General features: G+C 34.5%; 1 protein-coding gene across 3 annotated transcripts in view; it reads right to left on the reverse strand.

The window, feature by feature from the left end:
- Positions 1 to 22,450, reverse strand: part of KIAA1328 (KIAA1328 ortholog) — a 260,802-nt gene that overhangs the window by 29,683 nt on the left and 208,669 nt on the right. For all 3 annotated transcript variants that reach the window (XM_019740831.2, XM_074340098.1, XM_019740832.2), the window contains one exon: positions 9,353 to 9,534. In XM_019740831.2, coding sequence (XP_019596390.2) covers positions 9,353 to 9,534 — 182 coding nt within the window. The remainder of the gene's footprint in view (positions 1 to 9,352; positions 9,535 to 22,450) is intronic.

The raw sequence follows: 22,450 nt of genomic DNA on the forward strand, positions 1-22,450 counted from the left end.
CTAAATCAAGTGTGTTACTGGAAGAGATGCTCAACTAACCATTCTAGGGCTGATTTGGCCTCTGTTCCTTTCTAACAAGCAATGTTTAATTGATCATTTCTTTTCTGGAATGCGAAATAATAAGATAGCATAGACAGAAATATTTTTGTTTGTTTTCTAATTGTTAGTATTTCTAATAATAATTTCCTCCTTCTTCTTAATATTATTTTCCAAACAACACAAAACAGCCCTGTCTTTTTCTTGAAAGACTTTAAGAATCTCATTCATAATTTTCTTCTGGTTCCTGGGAGACTATTGTCCAGGCTGCTTAAAGTAGTGATTTGGGAAGATTCACTCCTTTGAGGAAAGGGTGAAGATTCATATAACACTGAGACACCTTTGGCGTGTTGGGAATACCAGGCCCTAAAATGCCAAGAATACTAACTTTGGGAATGGCACAGATTAGGTGTGATCAGAGAACATTAGGCCTACAGAAAGGAAGAGTCTTACATCTATAGAGAGTAGCATCAAAATAATCACCATGATCCTTGGTATTCAAAAGCTATACTTAATATTAACTGCTCTCTATTATATATAGATGTAAAAGACTAGCCATCTAAATGCACAATTCAGCCCTCTTTGTATACCCAAACCTGTAGGGCTCTCAACCCAAACCAGTTCATTATCATAGCAGACATAAACTCCATCGTCCATACATGCATTCAGTCAGTAAATATTAATATTTACCAAGTACCCAATGACGGGCAAGGACTGGTGCTAGGATTAAGCTCAAGCTTCATTTAGGGGGAGGGAAAGGAAGGTGTGAGAGTAAGAAAAGAGGTACTCTGAACAATCCTGTGAAGACTCATACATAATCCAAGGCGGTATAAGGTAATAACAGCAGATACAGTATGCTTAGTATGTGCCTGGTACTGTTCTAAGACTTTTCAATATACCATATATTCTTTTTTTAAAAACAAAAACAAAACAAAAGAGTTTTATTGAGGTATAATTTGAATACTGTAAAATTTAACCATAAGTGTATAGTTTGATAAATAGTAATAAATCTGTTCAGCTATGAAAACACGGACACAACCCAGTTTAAAAACAATTTTGTCATGGTATTTACTTATTTTTACAATCTAGTTTTTAGAATATTTCCTCACCCCAAAAAGTTAACTCATGCCCATTTGTAGTTAACCCCTTCTCCTTACGGTCTGCTCCTATCCCCCTCCAGGTCTATCTCTATAGTTTGGCCATTTCTAGTAATTATATTTATTCTCATAAAAACTCTTTGCGATAGATATTATTTTTTTATAGCTAATTTACAGATAAGGAAAATAAGGCATAGGGGACTTATGTGACCTAGTAAATGATGGAGCCAGCATCCAGGTCCAGACAATCTGATTCCACAGTTTTCACCATTATGCTATTAGGTTGGTGCAAAAGTAATTGCAGTTTAAAAGGTTAAAAATAATTGCAAAAACTGTAATTACTTTTGCACCAACCTAACAGCAAAAGCATTAAATTAAAAACCTCAAGGCCAAATATTTAGTGTATTCAGGAAATATTATTGAGCATCATTATGTCCTTATACTTTGATGATCACTTTAAAGCACTTTACAAGTATTAGTTCATTAATTCTGATAACAGTCTTTAAATTATAGTATTGTCCTCATTTTATAGATAAGGAAGTGAAAACTGTGAAAAGGTCAAAAAGCATGTCCAATATCACAGGGCTAGTAAGAGCAAGGTTGGGTTTTGAATACAATCAAGGGTTATTTGAATTTGTATCACAAACTCTTAAACATTGTGCTAGTTGGCCTTAAAAATAAAACAAAGCAGCAACAATGACAATTAAAAAAAAAGCAAATGGTCTTTGGACAGATTACTCTTGTGCCCGAATTAGAACAGGGTAAAACACAGAGAAGGGAGGCAGGTAAAGTGGTTATTACCACTACAACTGTCTGGGTAGAATCCAGGAGAAGGAAGGGGAAATTAAAATGGGCAAATAGGAGTAGAAATAACTGAGAGGGATTTGTGGGTGAGGTGAGAGGGAAGAAATGCCTGGTAGAGATACAATAAATATCTTTTGAGTCACCATCACATAAGGCTGGAACATTAGTCTAATTTTTTATGTTTTGATACTTCTGTCAAGTTTGGTTCAGGCAATCAACTTCTGATGGGAACTACTTAAAGAAATTTTAACAGAGGGTCCAATGACTTCTAATGGGATCTATGGATGTACTTCAGGAATGTGTGGAATCCCTATGCCTTATGGTAAGTTTATCCCTTTTTCTTAATTCTCTAAGCTCCATTCCTTATTAAGTTTCTAGAAAGCTATATATCAGCTTTTAATTACATTCATTCCTTCTATAAAATTTGATTTAATGTTAGTATACCAACAGTAACAAACAATTATGCATATTCATAGGACTCCACATCCCTTTATAGTTACACATACACAAACACACACAAAGACAATATACACATTTTAAAAACAAAAGTCCTAGTAAGATATTATCCATCAGGCTGACATATTTCATATATAAATGTGTATGTTTTTATATGTAAATATATGTGAATATATTTATGTAAAAAAATACACATATTTTTGCATACACAGATGGACCTGAACATAATGTATCATGTCCTATTTACATATAGCTGGGTCTGTGTCTGCCCGTCCATCAATCAATATCTCATGTGACTTCTTAGAGTTCAATGTTTAGGAAAACTGTGTTCTGGGCCCTTTGTTTTATTTTGCATTTTAAAAAGACCTGAGCTATATTATACATTCAGTTTTTGTTTAAAGAATAAGTGATAGAGAAAATACCAGTGTGACCCCTTTTCAGATCAAGAAATAAAGTACTGGCAGCACCAGTCTCCACCCCAATTTCAACCTCTTCTCCCCTCTGAAACCACAGGAGCCAGCCACTGTTCTCATAATTATTCCCTTTCTATTTTTTATAGTTTTACCATTTACACATGCATCCCAAAAATGGGATTTAGTTTTGCTGCTTTCAAACGTTATAAAAATATACTATATATATTCTTTTAAAGATTTCTTTTGTTCAATATTATGCCTGTGAGATTTACCTATGTTGATAATGTAGGTAGCTGTAGTTTGTTTTCTTTGCTATATAGTATTCCATGCCATGCATTTATGACTTTCTATCCATTTATTATTGACGGACATTTGGAGTGTTTCTGGTTTGGGGCTATTAAGAAGAATGCTGCTGTGGCAGAGGACGCTAGTTACCTACTAAAATGCACCCTTTCCTTCTTTCTGGGCACACAGCTAGAGTTTATTTCCCAATCTCCCTTGTAATTATGTATAGTCAGGAGGAAAACCAGTGGATATTATACGTGCCACTTCAGGCCCATCCTATGACAACCTTCCCCAGGTACGTGCTCTTCCATACCCCTCCTCCTCCTTGCTGACCTGCCATGGCGGGGTCAACCAACAGTTTCCTGTAAAGGGTCAGACAGTAAACACACCAGGCTTTGTTGGCCATCCAGCTCCTGTTGCAACTAAAGCAGCCACAGACAATATGTAAGAAGTGCAAACGCTACGCTATTGTAATGCTCAAGGTGATCTTGGAATGCACAGAAAGATGGCAGAGCCATCATTCCTTGGAGCAGAGCTACTGCCAACCTGAACTCCTCCTATGCTGGACCATTACAGGAGAAAAGAAGAAACTTCTTGTTCTTTAAATCAGTGATTTTTCAGGCCACTTGTCACCATCGTTTAGCCTACCCTAACTGAATACACAGCTATGAGCATACGTGTAAGTTGATCATTGTATGAGATTCTCACTAGTATATGTACCTAGGAAGGAATTGCTGGCATACAGGGTATTTGATCTTTATCTTGAATAAATAATGCCAAATTGTTTTTCAAACTTTTTCATGAATTTACTCTCTGACCATTTCAATAGATGCAGAAAAAATATTTGATGAAATTCTATGCCCACTACAATAAGAACTCTCACAAAATGAGGTGGGAACTTTTATAACCTGATAAATAACTTTTACAAAAATCCTACAGCTAAAATCATACTTAATGGTGAAAGACTATCTGCTTTCTCTATGAGATCAGGAACCAGGCATAAAAGTCCACTTTTACCATTTTATTCTTCACTGTAATGAAAATCCTAGGCAGTATAAGGAGATAAGGGAAGAAAAAAGCCATAAAGTTTATAAAGGAAGCAGCTGTTTGGACTGAATTATGTCTCCCCCTCTGCCATATTCATATGTTGAAGATCTAACTCCCAGAACCTCAGAATGTGACTGTACTTGGAGAGAGCTTTTACAGAGGTGACTAAGATGACACGAAGCCGTATGGTGGGCCCTCATCCACTGACTGGTGTCCTTATAAGAAGAGGGAGATACACCAGGGAGCATGCTCACAGAAAAGGCCTTGTGAGGACACACCGAGAAGACAGCCATCTGCAAGCCAAGGAGAGAGGCCTCAGGGGACAACTGCTGGAAAGGAACAGAGGGAACTTTCATGAATAATGGAAATGTACTCTGTCTTAACAGGGTGCTGGTTACATGGATCTATAGTATAATTGTCAAAGTTTGTCAAACTGTACACCTAAGACCTATGAAATTTTACTGTAAATAAATTTAATCTCAATTAGAAAAAAAGAAACAGAAAACTCCCCCAGTTTTCTTGACTTTCAAGTCAGTGCTACATTTAACACCCTACTCGCCTGACATCTCTTTGACGTTACCCATCAATCACCATAAGAGCTTTGAAGGGACAAGCACATGCATTTCTTAAATCACTGCAGGCCCTGAGGTCAAAGGTCTAACTGACTAGATCCTTTTTGTAGGAAAATTGGGCAAGGACACAGAAAAATCAATACGTATAATGTTTTATTAATTCTTTCAACAAATATATAATGAGCATCTACCACATATTAAGCAATGTTCTAGGAGATGGGGCTATAACAGTGAACACATGGGGTGCTTATCTCCTAGTGGGAGAAATAGAAAATATAAATTATAAATAAACAAGCTATACAGTATTTTGAGATACTTCTTTCTATTGTAGAGGATGGAAATGTGGAAGATCTCATTTAAGTGACAATATTCCATACAGCACAGCAACTTCAACTCTCAACGCTAGTGTCTTGCATTTGAATTCATTTTTTGAGTGGAGTGGGCAGGACAATTTAATCTACATGTCTTGGTTTATTCATAGCCCTGTACTATGCTTGTCATCTATGTTCTGTTGATAAAGGCATCAACTTTTAACGGATCTTTCAGCTCAAATTTCTGGGAATCAGAAGTATTACCTTGTGGTACCCTTCCCAATGATTAAACATATAATCACACTGATGATGCTAATCATAAAAAAGACACAAACAGATGCTCCTTAGAGGCAAGGTGGAAGGTTTCTGTACCTGGGACACTGACTTGTTTATTTCTTTGATCGCGTCACCTACACTAATCTGTCATGGACTTCAAAGAGCACTGACATCATGGCAAGCCCAGGTTCACTTAGAGGAACAACTAGGAGCTTCAGAGATTATTCCTCACTTCAGCTGAGTCTACAGTAATCCTCTTCAAGCAAAAGAAAAATGGGTTTGGGGGCCTCTCAGGGAGCCTCCATCAGTGACAGCTGGTGAATATTATATAACCTAAAAAACCCAAAGACAAAATGAAGGGCATGGTCAATACCAGCAGGTAAACCCCAATTACTCTAGCTTCAGCCTCTCTCAAACCCAGTTTTAAGGGGATTCAGAGATCGACGAAAGAGGAGCAAACAGGAGGTAGAGGAGGTAGTTCTAAGTGTGGTAGGGGCTTTGGGATGGCTTTAGAGCCCTATGTAGGAATGGGCAGTGACAAGCCCTGAGGTCTACCCTTTCAATTCTGGAGCGTGTGTGCTCAGTGGCCTCACAGCATCTGCGAGCCCATTAGCATAGTAGGAAAATGCCGTCAGCTTGGAGGGCTCCTATGAAAGGGAATCAGTGATTGCTCAGGAAGGGAAGGTTCCAGGCAAGCTGGGAGAGAATAAAAACACCCCTGAGTAGGGAGGGAAAAAGAGAAATGAAGACTGGGTATTTCCAGATTTGAGCCTTTGGCTTAAAAGTTCTTGACTCAAGTTTAGGTTTTCCTAATGTCTACTTGTTCCACATAGCTCAATAAAAGCAACCAAATTAGAGCATTCCAAGCATTGATGATTGAAAAACAATTTATGTTTGACATGTAATTCTGACAGTACTGTATATATTTTTGTGATCACAAGGTTGTTTCTTGAGACAAGAGTCTGGTCTTTCTTACATGTGTAATGTCTATAAAGTTGACAGAATGGTGACGGGGATAGGAGAGGTAAAGGAGTAAGAGACTGATAATGAAGATTCATGGTCCTACAGTAAATATCCTATGTAGTACTTGATAATTAAAGGAAAACAAAAGAAACAAAGGATCTAAAACAGAAGAAAAATATATTAGAAAATTCAGACATGCTAAAGAGGGAAAGGAAAGCAAGTAAGGAGACACTAAACCAGGCAGTGTAACTGAGGCACTTAGTGCTAGGTCATTGGCCGTAGGATAATCAGGGGTCCAAACCCTCTGCAGCACAACTTGGAAAGTCTATCTCCCATTTAGTTGGGCGCCACAGCAAATGCCCTGCACCGGAATCTGTGTATCCCAGCTCTGCAATGAGCAGAATGACTCAAAGGGGCAACTTCAGCTCTCAGTCAGCAGGTATAGCATAATTTTCTTAATGGCTTCATATTAGAATAAAAGAAGAGAAAAATACAAGACAGCCTTTCTTACGAAGAGGAAAAAAAAAAGTTAATTCCTGTGAATATAATACCTTAAAACAAAACTCTTGAAAAGATGAAAGGGTTTCAATTTTTCACTACAATACTACAACCCCCCTCCCAAAAAAAGGGAGGAAAAGGAAAACCTAACAAAAAAATAAATAAATAAAACCATGAGTGAAAACTGTTCCTGAAAACTTTGCAGAATTGTAACAGCTTTCTCTTGGTTAAATTGATTGGTATAGCAACATTATAAAATGACTATTAGGATTCATTGTGCACAACAGAAAGTGCTGAAATGTCAGCAGACTATACAGCAAAAAGTAATGGGTTCTGAACCCCTGTTAGTCAAAAATGATTTTGTTTCAAATTAGAAATTGATTTTTTTTGGACACAAGCCCTTTCCAGGCTTCCGGCTTCTGTAGCCAGACGCAGGAGAGATTAACCTCCACCACAGCAAGGGCTGGCCTGATGATACCTTTCTCAAACTGCCTTTTCAATTGCAGTTTTCTAATGTGGCTGTGGTCTTAACCAATAACACAAGTTATTTGTCTCTTTGCTATTACACTATATTTTTCTCATTTTGCTATTTTATTTTAGTGCTGAAACACAACGCAAATTTGTTGACAATTTAACAGAAGACCATGTTAAGCCTTGCAGTGTAACCACCACACCGATTTTGACAAGTTCTCCACTCTCCAAAGTGTAATGACTGAAAATAGAGGAAGCCAAAGTAAGGGCTTCCATTTCTGAAGGACTACCTATGGAGAAAGAAAAGATCCTACCTCAAACTAAATCTCCTCAATTTCATAGTTGTTTCTAGTGGCAAAATCTAAAAAGACAAGAGTTGTTCTAAGTTGTCCTAAAGCAATGAAAGTCTCCTGAATGTTTGCCTTATGTCAAACGAAATAAATTTTTGCTTTTGTTTCAAATTGTGTATGACTATACACAATTCTGAAGTTTGGACTAATTATCATCTCTCAATTATCTGACAGAGGATTAAACAGTTTGTAGATTAATTATAATTAAAACAAAAAAAGCATGACAATGCTGGCACATGAGGAGAAAAGGCAGGGCACTGCCCACTTCTCAAACACATAAATGTGAGAGTGGCTAGAGAGAGTGTGAAAATTTGGTTGCTCAACACCAGAGATGGCCAGTGAAAAAAGGTAAATAAGAAAGAAATCTGGGTATCTACCTCAAAAATATTAAAACATTTATCCGTGAAGATATATGTACCCCTGTGTTCACTGCAGCTTTATTCACGGTGGCCAAGCCATGGAAACAACCCAAGTGTCCTTCAATAGATGACTGGATAAAGAAGATGTGGTATATACACACAATGGAATATTACTCGGCCATTAGAAAAGATGAAATACTTCCATTTGCAACAACATGGATGGATCTTGAGGTTATTACGCTAAGCGAAAAAAGTCAGACAGAAAAACTCAAAAACCCTATGACTTCACTCATATGTAGGATATAAAACTGAAAACAACAAATGAACAAGACAAACAAACAAAGAAATAAAAACTCATAGATATAGACAACAGTTTAGTGGTTACCAGAGGGTCAGGGTGAGTGGTAGAAGAGGGAAAAGGGGGTCAAACATATGGTGATGGGAGGAGAACTGACTCTGCGTGGTGAACATACAGTGTGATATATAGATGATGTATTATAGAAATGTACACTTGAAACCTATATAATTTTACTAACCAATGTCACCCCAATAAATTTAATAAAAATAAAACTAACTAAATAAAAATAAATAAACTGATTCCAGAATATAAACAAAAAAGAAGGAAATCAGGGTTAATGGTTGTGAGCAGGAAAGAAAGATGTCTGGGAAAGAAGTGTGAGCAGAGGGGGCTCTGAGACCTCTTTCTGGCCCTTTGTTCTCTATGTATCTCTTCTGTACAATGAAGCTTGGATTTGTTTCATTCTGCTCCAAACTCCTTCCCATAATAATTCCAAGAGAGATTAAGCCAAAACCACCCTAGAAACAACCAGGAAACATAATTAAATTTAACTGCTTCACTCAACATTTCACACAGTTATTTATAATTGATTTAAAAAAATATCTACCACATATAAATTAGGAAGAATTACTGGCACTTAAGAGTGCTAGGCAATATACACTTAAGACTAATGAGGTTTTGTTTTAGCCACAATGTAGAATTACCCATGACCTCTCCTCCACCCTCCCCATATTTCCAGTTAATTGAAGATTAACTATAGTTGTTAGAGTTTACTTTCCCAGCAGAGATTTACGTTCAATTTCTTGTCCTCTTTACTCACTTTGAACATTATTTTGTGTCTATGACCATACTTACTAGTGAATAATTTTTACAGTTTGCTGTTTCCAAGAGAGGAACAAACTGGATAGTTTCTCATGTGCGTGTTCTGAGAGAAATGCTGATGTAATTCACTGAGCTAGATGTGCCACCTATGGCCTTGCAGGCACATGTTAACTTGTGACATACTTAACTCTTGCTCTGAACTGTAGGAAATCATCTGGAGTTCATGGTTAGCAACAACCAGCAACCACCTGCCCCCAACAGCTTCTCATTTTACTACTATAGATGCAAGCTTACCTCTTTGGGATTCATCTGTATCTTTCTTTTGACATGTCCACAGGGCATCATCTTCTCTATGTGACTGAAACCCAACTGTCTTCTTCTCCCTTTTATTCTCTCCACTGTGAGAGGACTCTTGGTACTTTTTGATGGATGACGATGTTCCAAGGAGCCAGTCATCACATTTTGACTTTAACAAACTGAAAAGGACAAATATGAATGAGCGGCAGACTGCATAGACAGCGTACAGATCACACAAAGGCATAAAATTCAGCATGAGTTGAAATGCAATTTATGGCAGTAAAAATTTTCTTTTTGTTCATATTTTTTATTGAGGTATAATTTAGATAATTTTTACTGAAGGTCTATTTTGTGTCCTGCCACAATAATTTTGGAGAAGAAATGGTCTTTGTCCTCAAAAAGCCTGCATTTGGAGTTGGCAAAATGAGACTCAGACCCATGAAACTGCTAATAAAGCCGCAGGGTATGACTAAGAACCAGAATATCTGTAGAAGTAAAAAGTATGTGAAAACAAGATCTGCATAACTAAAATGTTTCCAAGTACTAAAAATGAACATTAGGGATTAAAATATCACCCATTTTAAAATGCACTTGTGTTTCTCATTTTCAACCGTTACAGTATTTATTATGCACGGAGTATATAAAGAGTAGTACAATACTGCATGTGTCTTCTACTTGGTCTGTGTTCTCACATAATTTCATTATAAAGTCAACAAAGTAAATATGGAATAAAAGGAATTTTAATGAGAATAAATATATGTACATATGTTTTTCTCTCTAACAAACTGTGTTCCCACCTTAGCGCATTTCCTCTTATAACATTTTATTTTTTAGCGAGTAATGTTCTGATGATGTATATTGCTTACTATTTCCCCAGCCTCTTCCTTCTAACTTAAGTTCACCATAGACTCATGACACTTTGGTTTTGTCTCCTCCATGCCCATAAACAATGTGCAAATTAAAGTGAAGAAAAAGAAGACTTTTACTCAAAAAGCAAGATTCTATAAATTAAGATGTTTAAATTCCCCAGAAGCAGAGGTAATCTCCAGACAAGAAAGTGTTGACCGAGTACTACTGGCTCCATTACTAAACCCAGGTGGCCCTGGACCAGAATTCAAATCATGTAAATGCATCAAAGTTACTGGGTTTCTATTTGTATTGATCAGAATTTTTAATAATGTCAGCTCATATTGTAATGTATTAATAAAACCAAGAGATTAAATGGCTTTATGTTCAAAGTGATATAAAGAAACAAAAACTATTAGGTTGGTGCAAAAGTCATTGTGGTTTAAAAAGTTAAAAGTAATTGCAAAAACCGCAATGACTTTTGCATCAACCTTAGTAGTAATTTATATGGGCATAATGCAATGTATTAAATTCATACTCTTAATTTTTTTTTTTTTTTTACCAGAACCCAGGGATCAATTTCCCATGTGGACCCACTAGTGGATGTGTATCTTTGCTCATATAACTTCTATTCATGGGATAGCAAACAGAAGAATAAAACTACGACATTGTCAATGTAAGACAAATGTACCTCAACCCAGAAGCCTCAAACCCAGGGAAGTCCAACAACTACGTCTCTGCTTATTCTTACAGAAAAGTTAATGTGACCTAGACTACTTGCTTCCCCCAAATTCATTCATTGTCAGCTCAGCTGAGCTCCCAATACTAGCCAATGTTGATCACTCCCAATACCGATTGATTCCTGATTCTTCGCTCCATCTTACACAGCTTTTCTGTACCTTTATTCCAAACACTAACTTAGTAATCCTCTATCTCAAGAGGGACGTGGTTTCTAATTTCCCTAAAATAAAGATGACTATATAAAAATTCCTTCTTTCATTTGTGTTTATTTCCATCTTTACCTATCTACTATTCCTCTCTTAATATCTCAGAAGAAAATCATACCTTTCATTCATACCCTGACACCATTTTGACCCATGCCCTTTGTGACTACAGCCTGTCAATCATCTGTTTTTCCCATAACTTACAAACTCCTCCTCTTCTTAACTGGATTCTTTCCTAGGATTACAAACCAGATCAAACTTTCCATTAAAAATTAAAACCTGAACCTAAAACCAAAATCTCTTTTCTTAAGTGGGAAAGTATAATAATACTCAGTGTCAGCAAGAGTGTGGAACAAGAGTATTTTAACACACTACTGGAGGAAATGAAAATTGGTATGGCCCTTTCGTAGGTGATTTGTCAATACAAAATAAAAATGCACTTACCCTCCTAACAATTCTACTTTGAAGATGTTATCCCATAGAGTTACATAAACAATAGCATGAGAATATTTGTTTAAGCATGGTCATTGCAGAACTATTTGTAATAGTGAAAAACTGAAGGTGAAAATCATTCAATAGGAGAATAAATAAACTATGATATATCTATCGTAAAAAGTACTATTTAGTCATGAAAAAGAATTAGGTACATAATTCTCTATACTATTATGGAGAAACTTCATGACATATTAGTAAGAAAAAAAAGCAATTTGTAATAATAAAATGTATAATGTGTATCATTTTTTAAAGAATAAAAATATAATTTTTTTAAAAGTTCTGAATAGTTAAAAACCAAACCAAAGAAGTAGAAACAGGGTGACTGAGGGACAGACTTTTATAATTTACTTTATATATTTATGAATGTTTTGATTTTCTTCCATAGGCATGTACTTTTAGAATTAAAAACCAAAAACTTTCACCATCTCCTTTACATTCCCTTCTCTGCCAAACACCTAGAAAGGACTAATTAATTTTAACAGACATACCTACTAAAACTATTTATTAAAGAACAAATCCAGTGGTCTTTTCTCTTTTAACAGTCTTGCTTGTCAGTAGATCACTTCTCAGCAATTGACTCTTAAAACTTTTTTCCCTTGGACTTCATAGTACATTATCTTGCTTGCTTTCCTAGTTGTACGAGGCTTCTACTCAGATTCCTTCACTGGGAACTCTTCTGCTTCCTACCCTCTAAATGCAAGGCGTTCATGAAGATTCCATTCTTGTCCTCCTTCTCTTCCCTCTTAGCCCTTTCTCAGGGATCCCTGTCACACCATTGTATCTTCAATTGCGATTTCTAAATAGACTTGTCCAGCCCACAGTGCTGTCCAAAACTGCTGACCTGATCAAGTATCTGCTGCAAAGCTGCAAAGGGCTGTCTTGTTATACCTCCCAAACCAACTCACGTTAAAGTAATGCATAATCTTTATCTTGAAACTAGTTCTCCCATCTGTTTCCATTCTCATTTAAGGATATCACTATTCTCCCTGTCGCTCATATGAAAAACTTCAGTTGTCTCAACTTCTGGTTTCCTTAGGAATTGCCAAACCAATCATTCATTTTCATGTTCATCAGCTATGTATTGAGGACATAGTCCACGGCAGGATAATATGCTGTGGGGCTGGGGTGGGCCAACATGGAAACAAATGTGAGTACTTGGTATGTGCTGGGTGCTGGGTATACGAACAATAGGTATACAAAGAGCTGGTTCTCGTTCTCAAAATGATCTTAATGGTAGAGACACAGATGGAAAGTATAATACTACTCAGTGCCATTGAAAATATGGTATGATAAATGCTATTAGTTAGGGATACATAAGTTGTTATGGGAACACAAAGGTAGGGCACCTAACTCTGTTTGCATAACTGAAGGGAAATTCTTGAAACATTCAAACTAAATCTTGGCAATTAAGCAGGGGATAAAGAAGGACGGACGGCAGAAGAAAATAGTACTAGCAAATACACCCACTGGTAAAACTCCATCACATATCTTGGACAAATTAAATAGTTTGGTATCATTATAGCGTCATATAAACAGAAGTGGAAGTGAAGCTGGACAGATAAGGAAAGGTCAGATCATAAAAGGTTTGATTTCTCATGTCAAGGGACTTGAACTCTACCTTGTAGGCAAGGCAGAGTCATTGAAGGGCTGTAAGGGGAAAAATGACATGATCCAACTTGAATTTATGAAAAATTACTCTGGCATCATTTCGAGAACAGACTGCAAGAAGCTGGATGCGTCGGAAGCCTGCTGAAACAGCTCTGATGAGATGATGGGGGTCGGAAACAGAGAAGCAATAGTAGGAATGGAAAGGAAATAGCTTTAAAAAACATATTTAGGATTTAAAATTGGCAAAACCTGATGAGGGTTTGAATGTGACAAGTGTGTGTGGGGGAGGATGATTGACAGAATTTTGGGTGGATAACACAAAGAAGCTTTGCGGAGGGTGGGAGAAATTAAATGCAACTTGAGGTGCCTATGAAATATTTGGGAAGGTATTTCAAGAAGGCAATTGGATCAATCACTGTCACTTTTTGCTAGTTGGCTGACTGACTTTTGGGTGGTGGGGTTGAGAGACCATTGAGGAAATATATGCCTCACTTTCAATTTTCTTGGTGAAGGAAAAGGTTAAATCATTCTTATGAGTGAGAGAAATGGGTATTGAGAGAGGTGAAGGTATGGAGTATGTATTGAGGGAATTCAAGATAAAAATAACCAAAACAAGGAACAGACTGTCCTGCAATGTTGAAGGTCTACCAATTAGAAATCATAAATTTGTATTAGAGTTTAGACGTGAAAGCAGAGAAGGCAGGCTGAGAGCTTGCTCCAGGGTTGGGATTTTCCAAGGAGGATGCAGCAGACTGGAAACCAATTCAATGTTCAAGCTCCAACACCCTCCACCAGTCCAGTGCCCACCCAGCACAAGGTCTGATATCCTTGCCGTGCTGCCCTCCTCTGTGGATCAGGCTCTAATACCCTATGAGCAAATTAATTTTAGGGTATGATGTGAGACAGGGATCAAGGCTAATGTTTTTTCATATCTATATCCAGTATATCCAGCATTATTTGTTTAAATGACTTTCTTTTTTTCACAGAATTGCTTGGCACCTGAACATATGAGTATGTGGGTCTATTTCTGGACCCTCTTTTCTTCCACTGAATCTATTTATCTGTCTTAAGGTTAATACCAACTCGTATTGATTATATAACTTTAATTTACATACCTAAAATTAAGTTGCATAAGTCTTTTAATTTATTCTTCCTCTAAATTGAAAAGACTGACTTTGCTATTCTAGGCCCTTTACATTTCCATATAAATTTCAGAATGGCAATTTTTATTACAATATGCTGATATTTTGAATGAATGAAACAGCATTGAGTCTGAGCTGAAAAAAATTGGTAGCTTTACAATCTTGAGTGTTCTAATCCAAGAACACGGTATATCGCTTTTTCCATTTATTTAAGTTTCTTAAATTTGTCTCAGCAGTATTCTGTAATTATTAATGTAGAGATTTTGTACACTTTTTGTTAAATTATTCCTAGGTATTTGATGGCTTTGTTGCTGTAAATGCAACTTTTATATTCTAATTTGTTTTATATCTATTGCTATAGGATAGCTAATTGCTATATACATAACTGAAATGAATTTTTATATGTTGAACTTGATCTTGAATTCTGTGTGTTAAATTCACTTAATAATTTTAGTAGTTGTTTCTATAGGTTTTTTAGGATATTTCTAAGTAGAGTCATGTTGCTTGAGAAGAAAGACAGTTTTAGTTATTTCTTTCCAATATTTTTCATGTCTAATCACACTAGCTATTTCCAATACAATGTTGAATAGAAATGGTAATAGTGGACATCCTTACCTTGTTCCTAAAAGGATTAATCATTAGAGATGTATGTGTGTTCATACCCTCTAGGAGATTTCTAGTTTGATGAGAGGTCATTTATTTCCTATAATAAATGAGCATTGGAAGAGTTATGTTAAATGCTTTTTCTGCATCTGTTTGAGAGGATGTTTTTCTCCTTTACTATGTTAATAATGGCAAATTGATTTTCAAATGTTAACCAACTTTGTATTCCTGGGATAAATTCTACTCACTCAAGCTGGGTTGCCCTTTTTATATATTCCTGGACTTAATTTGCTAATATTTTGTTAAAGAACTTTTGTACTTATGTTTATGAGGAAGACTGATTTGTAACTTTCTTTTCTTCTAATGCTTTTACTTTGTTTAGGTCCCCCGAAAAGAGTTGGGAAAAGTTCTTTCTTTTCTAATCGATTGGCTCTTAAGTGGGGTAGAAGGAGAGGATTTTGCCACATAGGACATTTAGCAATATCTGGAGAGTTTTTCCATTGTCACAATTGCGGGGGTGTGTTCAATTGTGTTCTAGTCTCTAGGGATAGAAGATTTATACAACGCACATTGAACAACACATAGAATAGCATCCCTGCAAAAAAAAGAATTATCTTGTCCAAATTGTCAACAGTGCCAAGGCTAAGAAACCCTGCTCTAGTCTCTGAAAGAATCTGTGTAAGATTGATATTATTTCTTCTTTAGATGTTGGGTAGAGTTCACAAGTGAAGGCTTACAAGTCTGTAATTTTATTTTGGGGCAGTTTCTTAATTAGAAATTAAATTTCTTTAACAGATATAGTGCTAGTCAGATTTTCTACTTTTTTGGTATATTGTCAATTTCAAGGAATTTATATCATTTAGTTTGTCAAATGTGCTTGCAAAAAACTATTCATAATGGTTGTTAATTACTTTAAAAAATACTGTTTGAGTTTAGGGTGATATCTTCTTTTTCATTCCTAATACTGAAAATTTGTTTTTCTCTCTATAGTAGGTTGATCATCTTGAAAAAGCTTGTTAATTTTACTTACATTTTCAAAGAATCAACTTTTAGCTTTGTAGATTTTCTCTATTACTTGTTTTTTATTTTTTCACTGCAAGACTTACCCAAAAGTGGGTGCTACAAGGTTGAAAGCAGAATAGAAACATAGAAATACTACAAATTAGAGACTGGAGAAATGCAGAGTTCTGGTACAGAATAGAGAGGTGTTGTTAATGTCTGAGACGTCAGCTGGGCCCCCAGAGTCCACATCCTAGAGAAAGGTTTACTGCAGACTTCCAATAAAGCCTAAAATCAAGCTATGATAAAACACACAGGGAGCAAAGAGTTTGCAGATTGTATCTCACCAATTTTTAGAGGCTTGGGAGATACCTTGGGCTTTCCAGAGATCTGCCCTCACAAAGCATATAACCCAACTAGCAGGTAATTAAATTACTGGGAAGTGTAAAAATCAACACTTTTCAGAGAATGATAATAAAATCCACTTCTTTAAATGTGTCATCCATGATATCTAAGATACAATACAAATTGCCAGACACAAGAAAGAAGAAAATGGGACCCATAGTTAAGAAAAAAAAATCAATCAATTAAAATCAACCAAAGATGGCCCAGATGTTGGACTTAGCAGGTAAAGACTATTTAAATTAGTTATAAATATATTGATGGACATAAAGGAAAACATGGTCTTAGTGAGTGAACAGTCAGTCTCAGCAGAGATAGAAACTCTAAAAAAGAACCAGATGGAAATTCTAGAGCTGAAAATTACAGTGATTGAAATAAAAATTGGAAAATGGAGATGAAAGATCAAAGAGTAAGTAAATTTTCTGGCAGAATCAATAGAAATGACCCAATTTGAAGAACACAGAGAAAAATGTCGAAGAAAAATGATCAGAGTCCCAGGAATTTTAGAGATAATATTAAACTGTCTAACAAACACAAATGAAGTGCAGAAGGAGATAAGATTGAAAATGGGGGAGAAAAATTGTTTGAAAAAAATACCTTTTAAAGAAATAATGGCAGAATATTTCCCAAATTTGAGAAAAACTGACCAACAGATCACAATCAAACTATTAGAAACCAAACATAAAGAGAATCCTGAAAATGAGATGAAAATGCCAATTACAAAGGGAAGAATAATGATATTTACAGTTAACTTCTCATCAGAACAATGAAGGCCAGGAGAAAGCGGAACAATATTTTTTAAGTGTTCAAAAAACAAAAACTGTCATCCTAGAATTCTGTCTCATGATAATATCTTTCAAAACTAAAGGAAAAATAACATTTTCAGATAAATAAAGATAGTGAAAATTTGTTGGCAGCAGACCTGCACTACAAGAAATAATAAGATGCTTTTCAGGTTGAAGGAAAATGACACCAGATGGAAACCTGGATCTATAGAAAGAAATGAAGAGCATCAGAAATAGTACACATGTGAATAAATATAAAAGCCTGTATTTCTTATTCTCTTAATGTCATTAAAAGATACATGAATGTTTAAAGCAAAAACCATAATACTGTACTATGAGATGGTAAATATACCTATACAACCAAAAAGTTCTTACATTCTAAATAAAATGGCACAATATTAGTATCACATAGACTTTAATAAATTAGGGAAGCATATGGTAATCCCTGCAGAAACCACTAAAGAAAATGCAAAACTGTATACCTAATAAAATAATAGAGGAATTAAAACAGAAAAATTGAACAATTTTTTAAAAATTATTCTGCCCCCCACCCCACCACCAAAAGAAAGTCAAAGAAGGGAAACAGAGGAACAAAGAATAGATGGGATTAATAGAAAGGACAACAAAAACAGGAAAATGTTAGGCATTTTCCAACAGTATCAACAATTAATTTGAAATGAATTAAACACTGAAATCAAATGGGAGAGATTGTCAGACTAGAGAAAAATGCAGAACCCAAACCATGTTTTGTTTACAAGAGTCACACTTTAAATGTAAAAGAATAAATAGGTTGACATAAAAGGATGGAAGGAGATATGCAATGCAAGCAATACAGATGGAAGACTGGAGTGGTTGTATAATACCAAATAAAGTAAATGTTAAGATAAAGAGTACTACCAGACATGAAGAGAAATATTTCATCGTGATTAAAATATTTTATTGTGATTAAAGGAGAAATTATCAGATACACATAACAAACCTAAGTACGTATTCATCTAAAACAGAGTTTCAAAATACACATAGCAAAACTGACTAAAGACTAAAGGAAAAAGTAGAGAAAATCACAATCATACCTAAAGATTTTAACATCCCTTTGTTACCAATTATAAGAAAAAAAAGACAAAAATTGAATAGGTTACAGAAGAACTGAGCACTATTTATCAATCTGATTTAATCTACATGTACAGAACATTAGACTCAACAGCAGAGTATACAGTTTTAAAAGTACACATGAAATATGGTCCAAAATAGGTCATATGTTGAGCCTTAAAATAAATTTCAACACATTTCAAAAGAATGAAAGCTTATAGAGCATATAAGCTTCATCTGACCAAGATGAAGTTACATTAAAAGTAAAAAACAAGATACTTAGAAAAATCTCAAGTATTTGGAAGATATGTAATATACTTCTAAATAACCCATAGGTCAAAAAATAAACCAAATGAGAAATTAGTAAATATTTTGAAATGAATGATAATGAAAATACAACATATCAAAATTTGAGGGACACAGAAACAGTGCTTACAGGGAAAATAACAAATGCCTACATTAGAAAAGAAGAACAGTTTGAAACCAATGATATAATATTCCATTTTATGAAGCTACAATAAGAAGAGCAAACTACATATAAAGTAAGAAGGAAGGAAACACAAAGAGTATAAATCCATGAAGTAGACAAACAATAGAAACATAGAAGAAAAACAAAAGTTGGCCTTTTGAAAATATTAATAAAATTTATAAACCTCTACTAAGACAAACCAAGAAAAAGAGAAAACTCAATTTACGAATATCATGAATCAGAGAAGGGATATCATTATAGATACTACAGAGAGTAAAAGAATATTTAGAATATTTCATAAACAACTTTATGCCACTATATTCAATAACTAAACTGAAATAAAATATACACATTTCTTAAAAAATATAACTTATTAAAACTGACTCAAGAAACAGAAAATATAAACATCCTCAGATCTATTGAAGAAATTGAATTCATAATCAAAACAGTGCCACAAAGAAAACTGATCAGATGGTTTCAATGATAAGTTTTATCATATTTAAGGAAGATAATGTTAATAATCTTAATAAGCTTTCAGTAAATAGAGGAGGGAACTCATTTTACTATCATGTGATACCCAAACCTGATTAAGTTATTATAATACAGAAATATTACAAACTAGTATCCCTCATGAATATAGATAAAAGAATTCTCAATGAAATATTAGCAAATCAAATCCAGCAATATGTAAAAGATACATCATGGACAAATGAGTATTTTTCCAAAATGTAATGTTGGCTTAATATTAAAAAAATAAAATTGATATAAATCTTCACATTAAGAGAATAAAGGAGCAAAACCATATGATTATATCAATAAATGCAGAAAAGGTATTTGACAAAATTCTGACAAAACTCTCAGCAAACTAGGAATAAAGGAACTTACTTCAACCTGATAAAGGGCACCTAACAAAAATCTATATTTAACATTATATTTATTGGTGAATTATTGAATGCCTTTTCCTTGAGAACAAGCAAAGATATCTTTTTAACCACTTCTGTTCAGTGTTGTATTGGAAGTTCCAGCCAATGCAATAAGTCAAGAATAAGAAACAAAAGACAAAAAAACTTAGAAAAGCATAAATTAAGCTATTATTCTACCAAAAAACAAACAAACAACACAAAACAAAAAACCCTACTGGAATATGTGCATTTAGCAAGAGTACAGTATACAAGGTAAATATTAAAAAAGAAATACTCTTTCTATATACCACCGATAAATTAAATGAAAACTGCAAGACTCTTGCACAAGAAACTACAGACTGTTACACAAAAAACTACACGGCTTTACTGAGCTAAATTTAAAAAGACCTAAATAAATGTAGAGATATACCATGTTCAGGAATTGTAAAACAATATTTTTAGGATAATTCTTCCAAAGTTGATCTCATCATAATTCCACTTCCTTAGTAGAAATTGATAAACTGAATCTAAAATGTAAAGAACCTATAATAGAATAGTTAAAAGAATTTTTAATAAGAAAAATAAAGCCGGAAGACTTATAAGATCTGATTTCAATATTTATTACAAAGCTAAAGTAATCCAGCCAGCATGACACTGACATAACAATGGATATATAGATCAATGGGACAGAAATCCATAAATGTGTGTGTGTGATGTGTGTTTGTGTGTGTGTGTGTGTGTGTGTATCTAATTGACTTTTGAAAAGGCATCAGGCAATTCAATGAAGAAAAAGTAGTGTTTTTAACAAGTGGTGCCAGAATAACTGGATATCCATATAGAAAAAGAATGAACCTTGAGCTCTACCTCACACTACATAGAAAAATGTATTTGAAATAAATCACAGATTTAAATGTAAAAGTGAAAACTATACGACTACTATAAGAAAACATAGGAGATATCTTTTTAACCTTTATCAATAAAAAACCCTGTTCTTCAAAAACACCACTAAGGAAATAAAAAGGCATGTCATATACTGAGAGAAAATATTCACAATACACGTATCTAATGAAGGTTTTATATCCAAAATATAAACTCTGATGTTTACAGCAGCTCACTTTTTTTTCCTCCTGCCCAAATCTGGAAACAATCTGTGTCCATCAACAAATGGATAAAAAAAATTGTGGTATACTTATACAATGAACTACTACTCAAGAATAAAAAAGTTATGGACTAAAAAACATGGAGCAACATGCATAAATCTCTAAAACATATGGTGAGTAAAAGATGCCATACACACGCATACACTATGATTTCATTTATACGAAGATTTAGAACATGCAAAACTATCTTAGATGAGAGAAATCAAATTAATGGTTGCCTGGGCCAGAGGTTTTTGGGGGTTGGAGGCTTACTGCAAAGTGGCACAAAGTACATTCTGGGGTGATGGATTCTTTCTATATTAATTGGGGTATTAGTTACATGGGTATATTGTCAAACTTGATGCATGTATTTTATTAAATGTAAATTTCAACAAAGTTGACCGAAAAATAAACTTGAAAAAAACCCAAAAATTTTATCAAAGAAATTTCTCTATATACTTCTGTATCAAAATTAATAACTGTATGTTATTTCCAAAACTACACAGAACCAGATACTAGACTGAAGAAACATTCACTGACAGCGTACTTTGTAACCATTCATCCACTGTGAGAAGCACCATAAAGTCAAAATGTAATTGTCAGATGATCAGATTATAACTTCATACAGTCTAGATAAAAATGTATACAGAATTCACTGAAGAGCTATGACTAATATAGGGTAACATCACTCATTGATGTAATGAAATTATTAGGAATAGTTTTGTTATTCTTATTTAGTATCTATTGGGGCTGGTAAAGTAATGGTAAAATGATCAAAACAAAGACAGCAAAAAAAAAAAAAGAGGTTGAACTCATGGCACTTAGGACTGCCACACTGTTTAAGTCACTCGTAAGTTACTAAGATTTTATTGAATGATATCTCCACATTTTATTGGATAGAAATTACAAAATACTAGATGAAAAACTCTGAGTAGCCCTGATCTAGGATGGGGAAAGGAAAAACATTTTCAGTTCTTCAAGTTCCATAAAATTTTAATAATCCAAAGCTCCTTGAACTTTTCTATTTTGCCCAAACCTCATATCGCGATAGTCTGTCTGAGCTTAAATGGCAAAATTTAAATGTCATTCAGGACCAATTGAATACCACTTGTATTTGCATTCTTTAAAAAGTAGAAAAACATTAACCTTTTGTTTTATTGAATTAAAATGCCACGGAAATGCTGATGTAGTCTTGGGAGACTGGAATACTTTTACAAAGAAGAATAGCTGTCATTTATTAAACACAAAGAACACTTACTTGATAGGATGCCTTATGACAAAAAGCAGATTGGTATTCTCATCATAGAAAAGGCATTATAAAAAAAAAATCTAGCCTAGACCTCTGAGATTTGAATAATTTAAAGCTGCATTTGGTGCAATTTGAATTTTTCTTTAGGGAGGCAAAGTTAAATACCTTTAATTTGTTCTAATTATTTCAAATTTGCAAGTTAATTATGGCTGATCATTAAATAACAAAAAGGACTATCATCTCCATAGAGTTTTACCTCCTACCCTCTGCATTACTTAAGCTAGATTTTAGTATGCATGAATTAACTTTCTAAATAATCACACGGTTTGACTAAATGGCTCAGTAAAATGAGCTCTGATCCTCAGAATAAGCATTAATGGACATTAGAAATGCTACTGGGACTCATGTTACTTACATTATAGG

This window comes from Rhinolophus sinicus, linkage group LG09, assembly GCF_036562045.2.
Source record: "Rhinolophus sinicus isolate RSC01 linkage group LG09, ASM3656204v1, whole genome shotgun sequence".
Taxonomy (NCBI): Eukaryota; Metazoa; Chordata; class Mammalia; order Chiroptera; family Rhinolophidae; genus Rhinolophus; species Rhinolophus sinicus.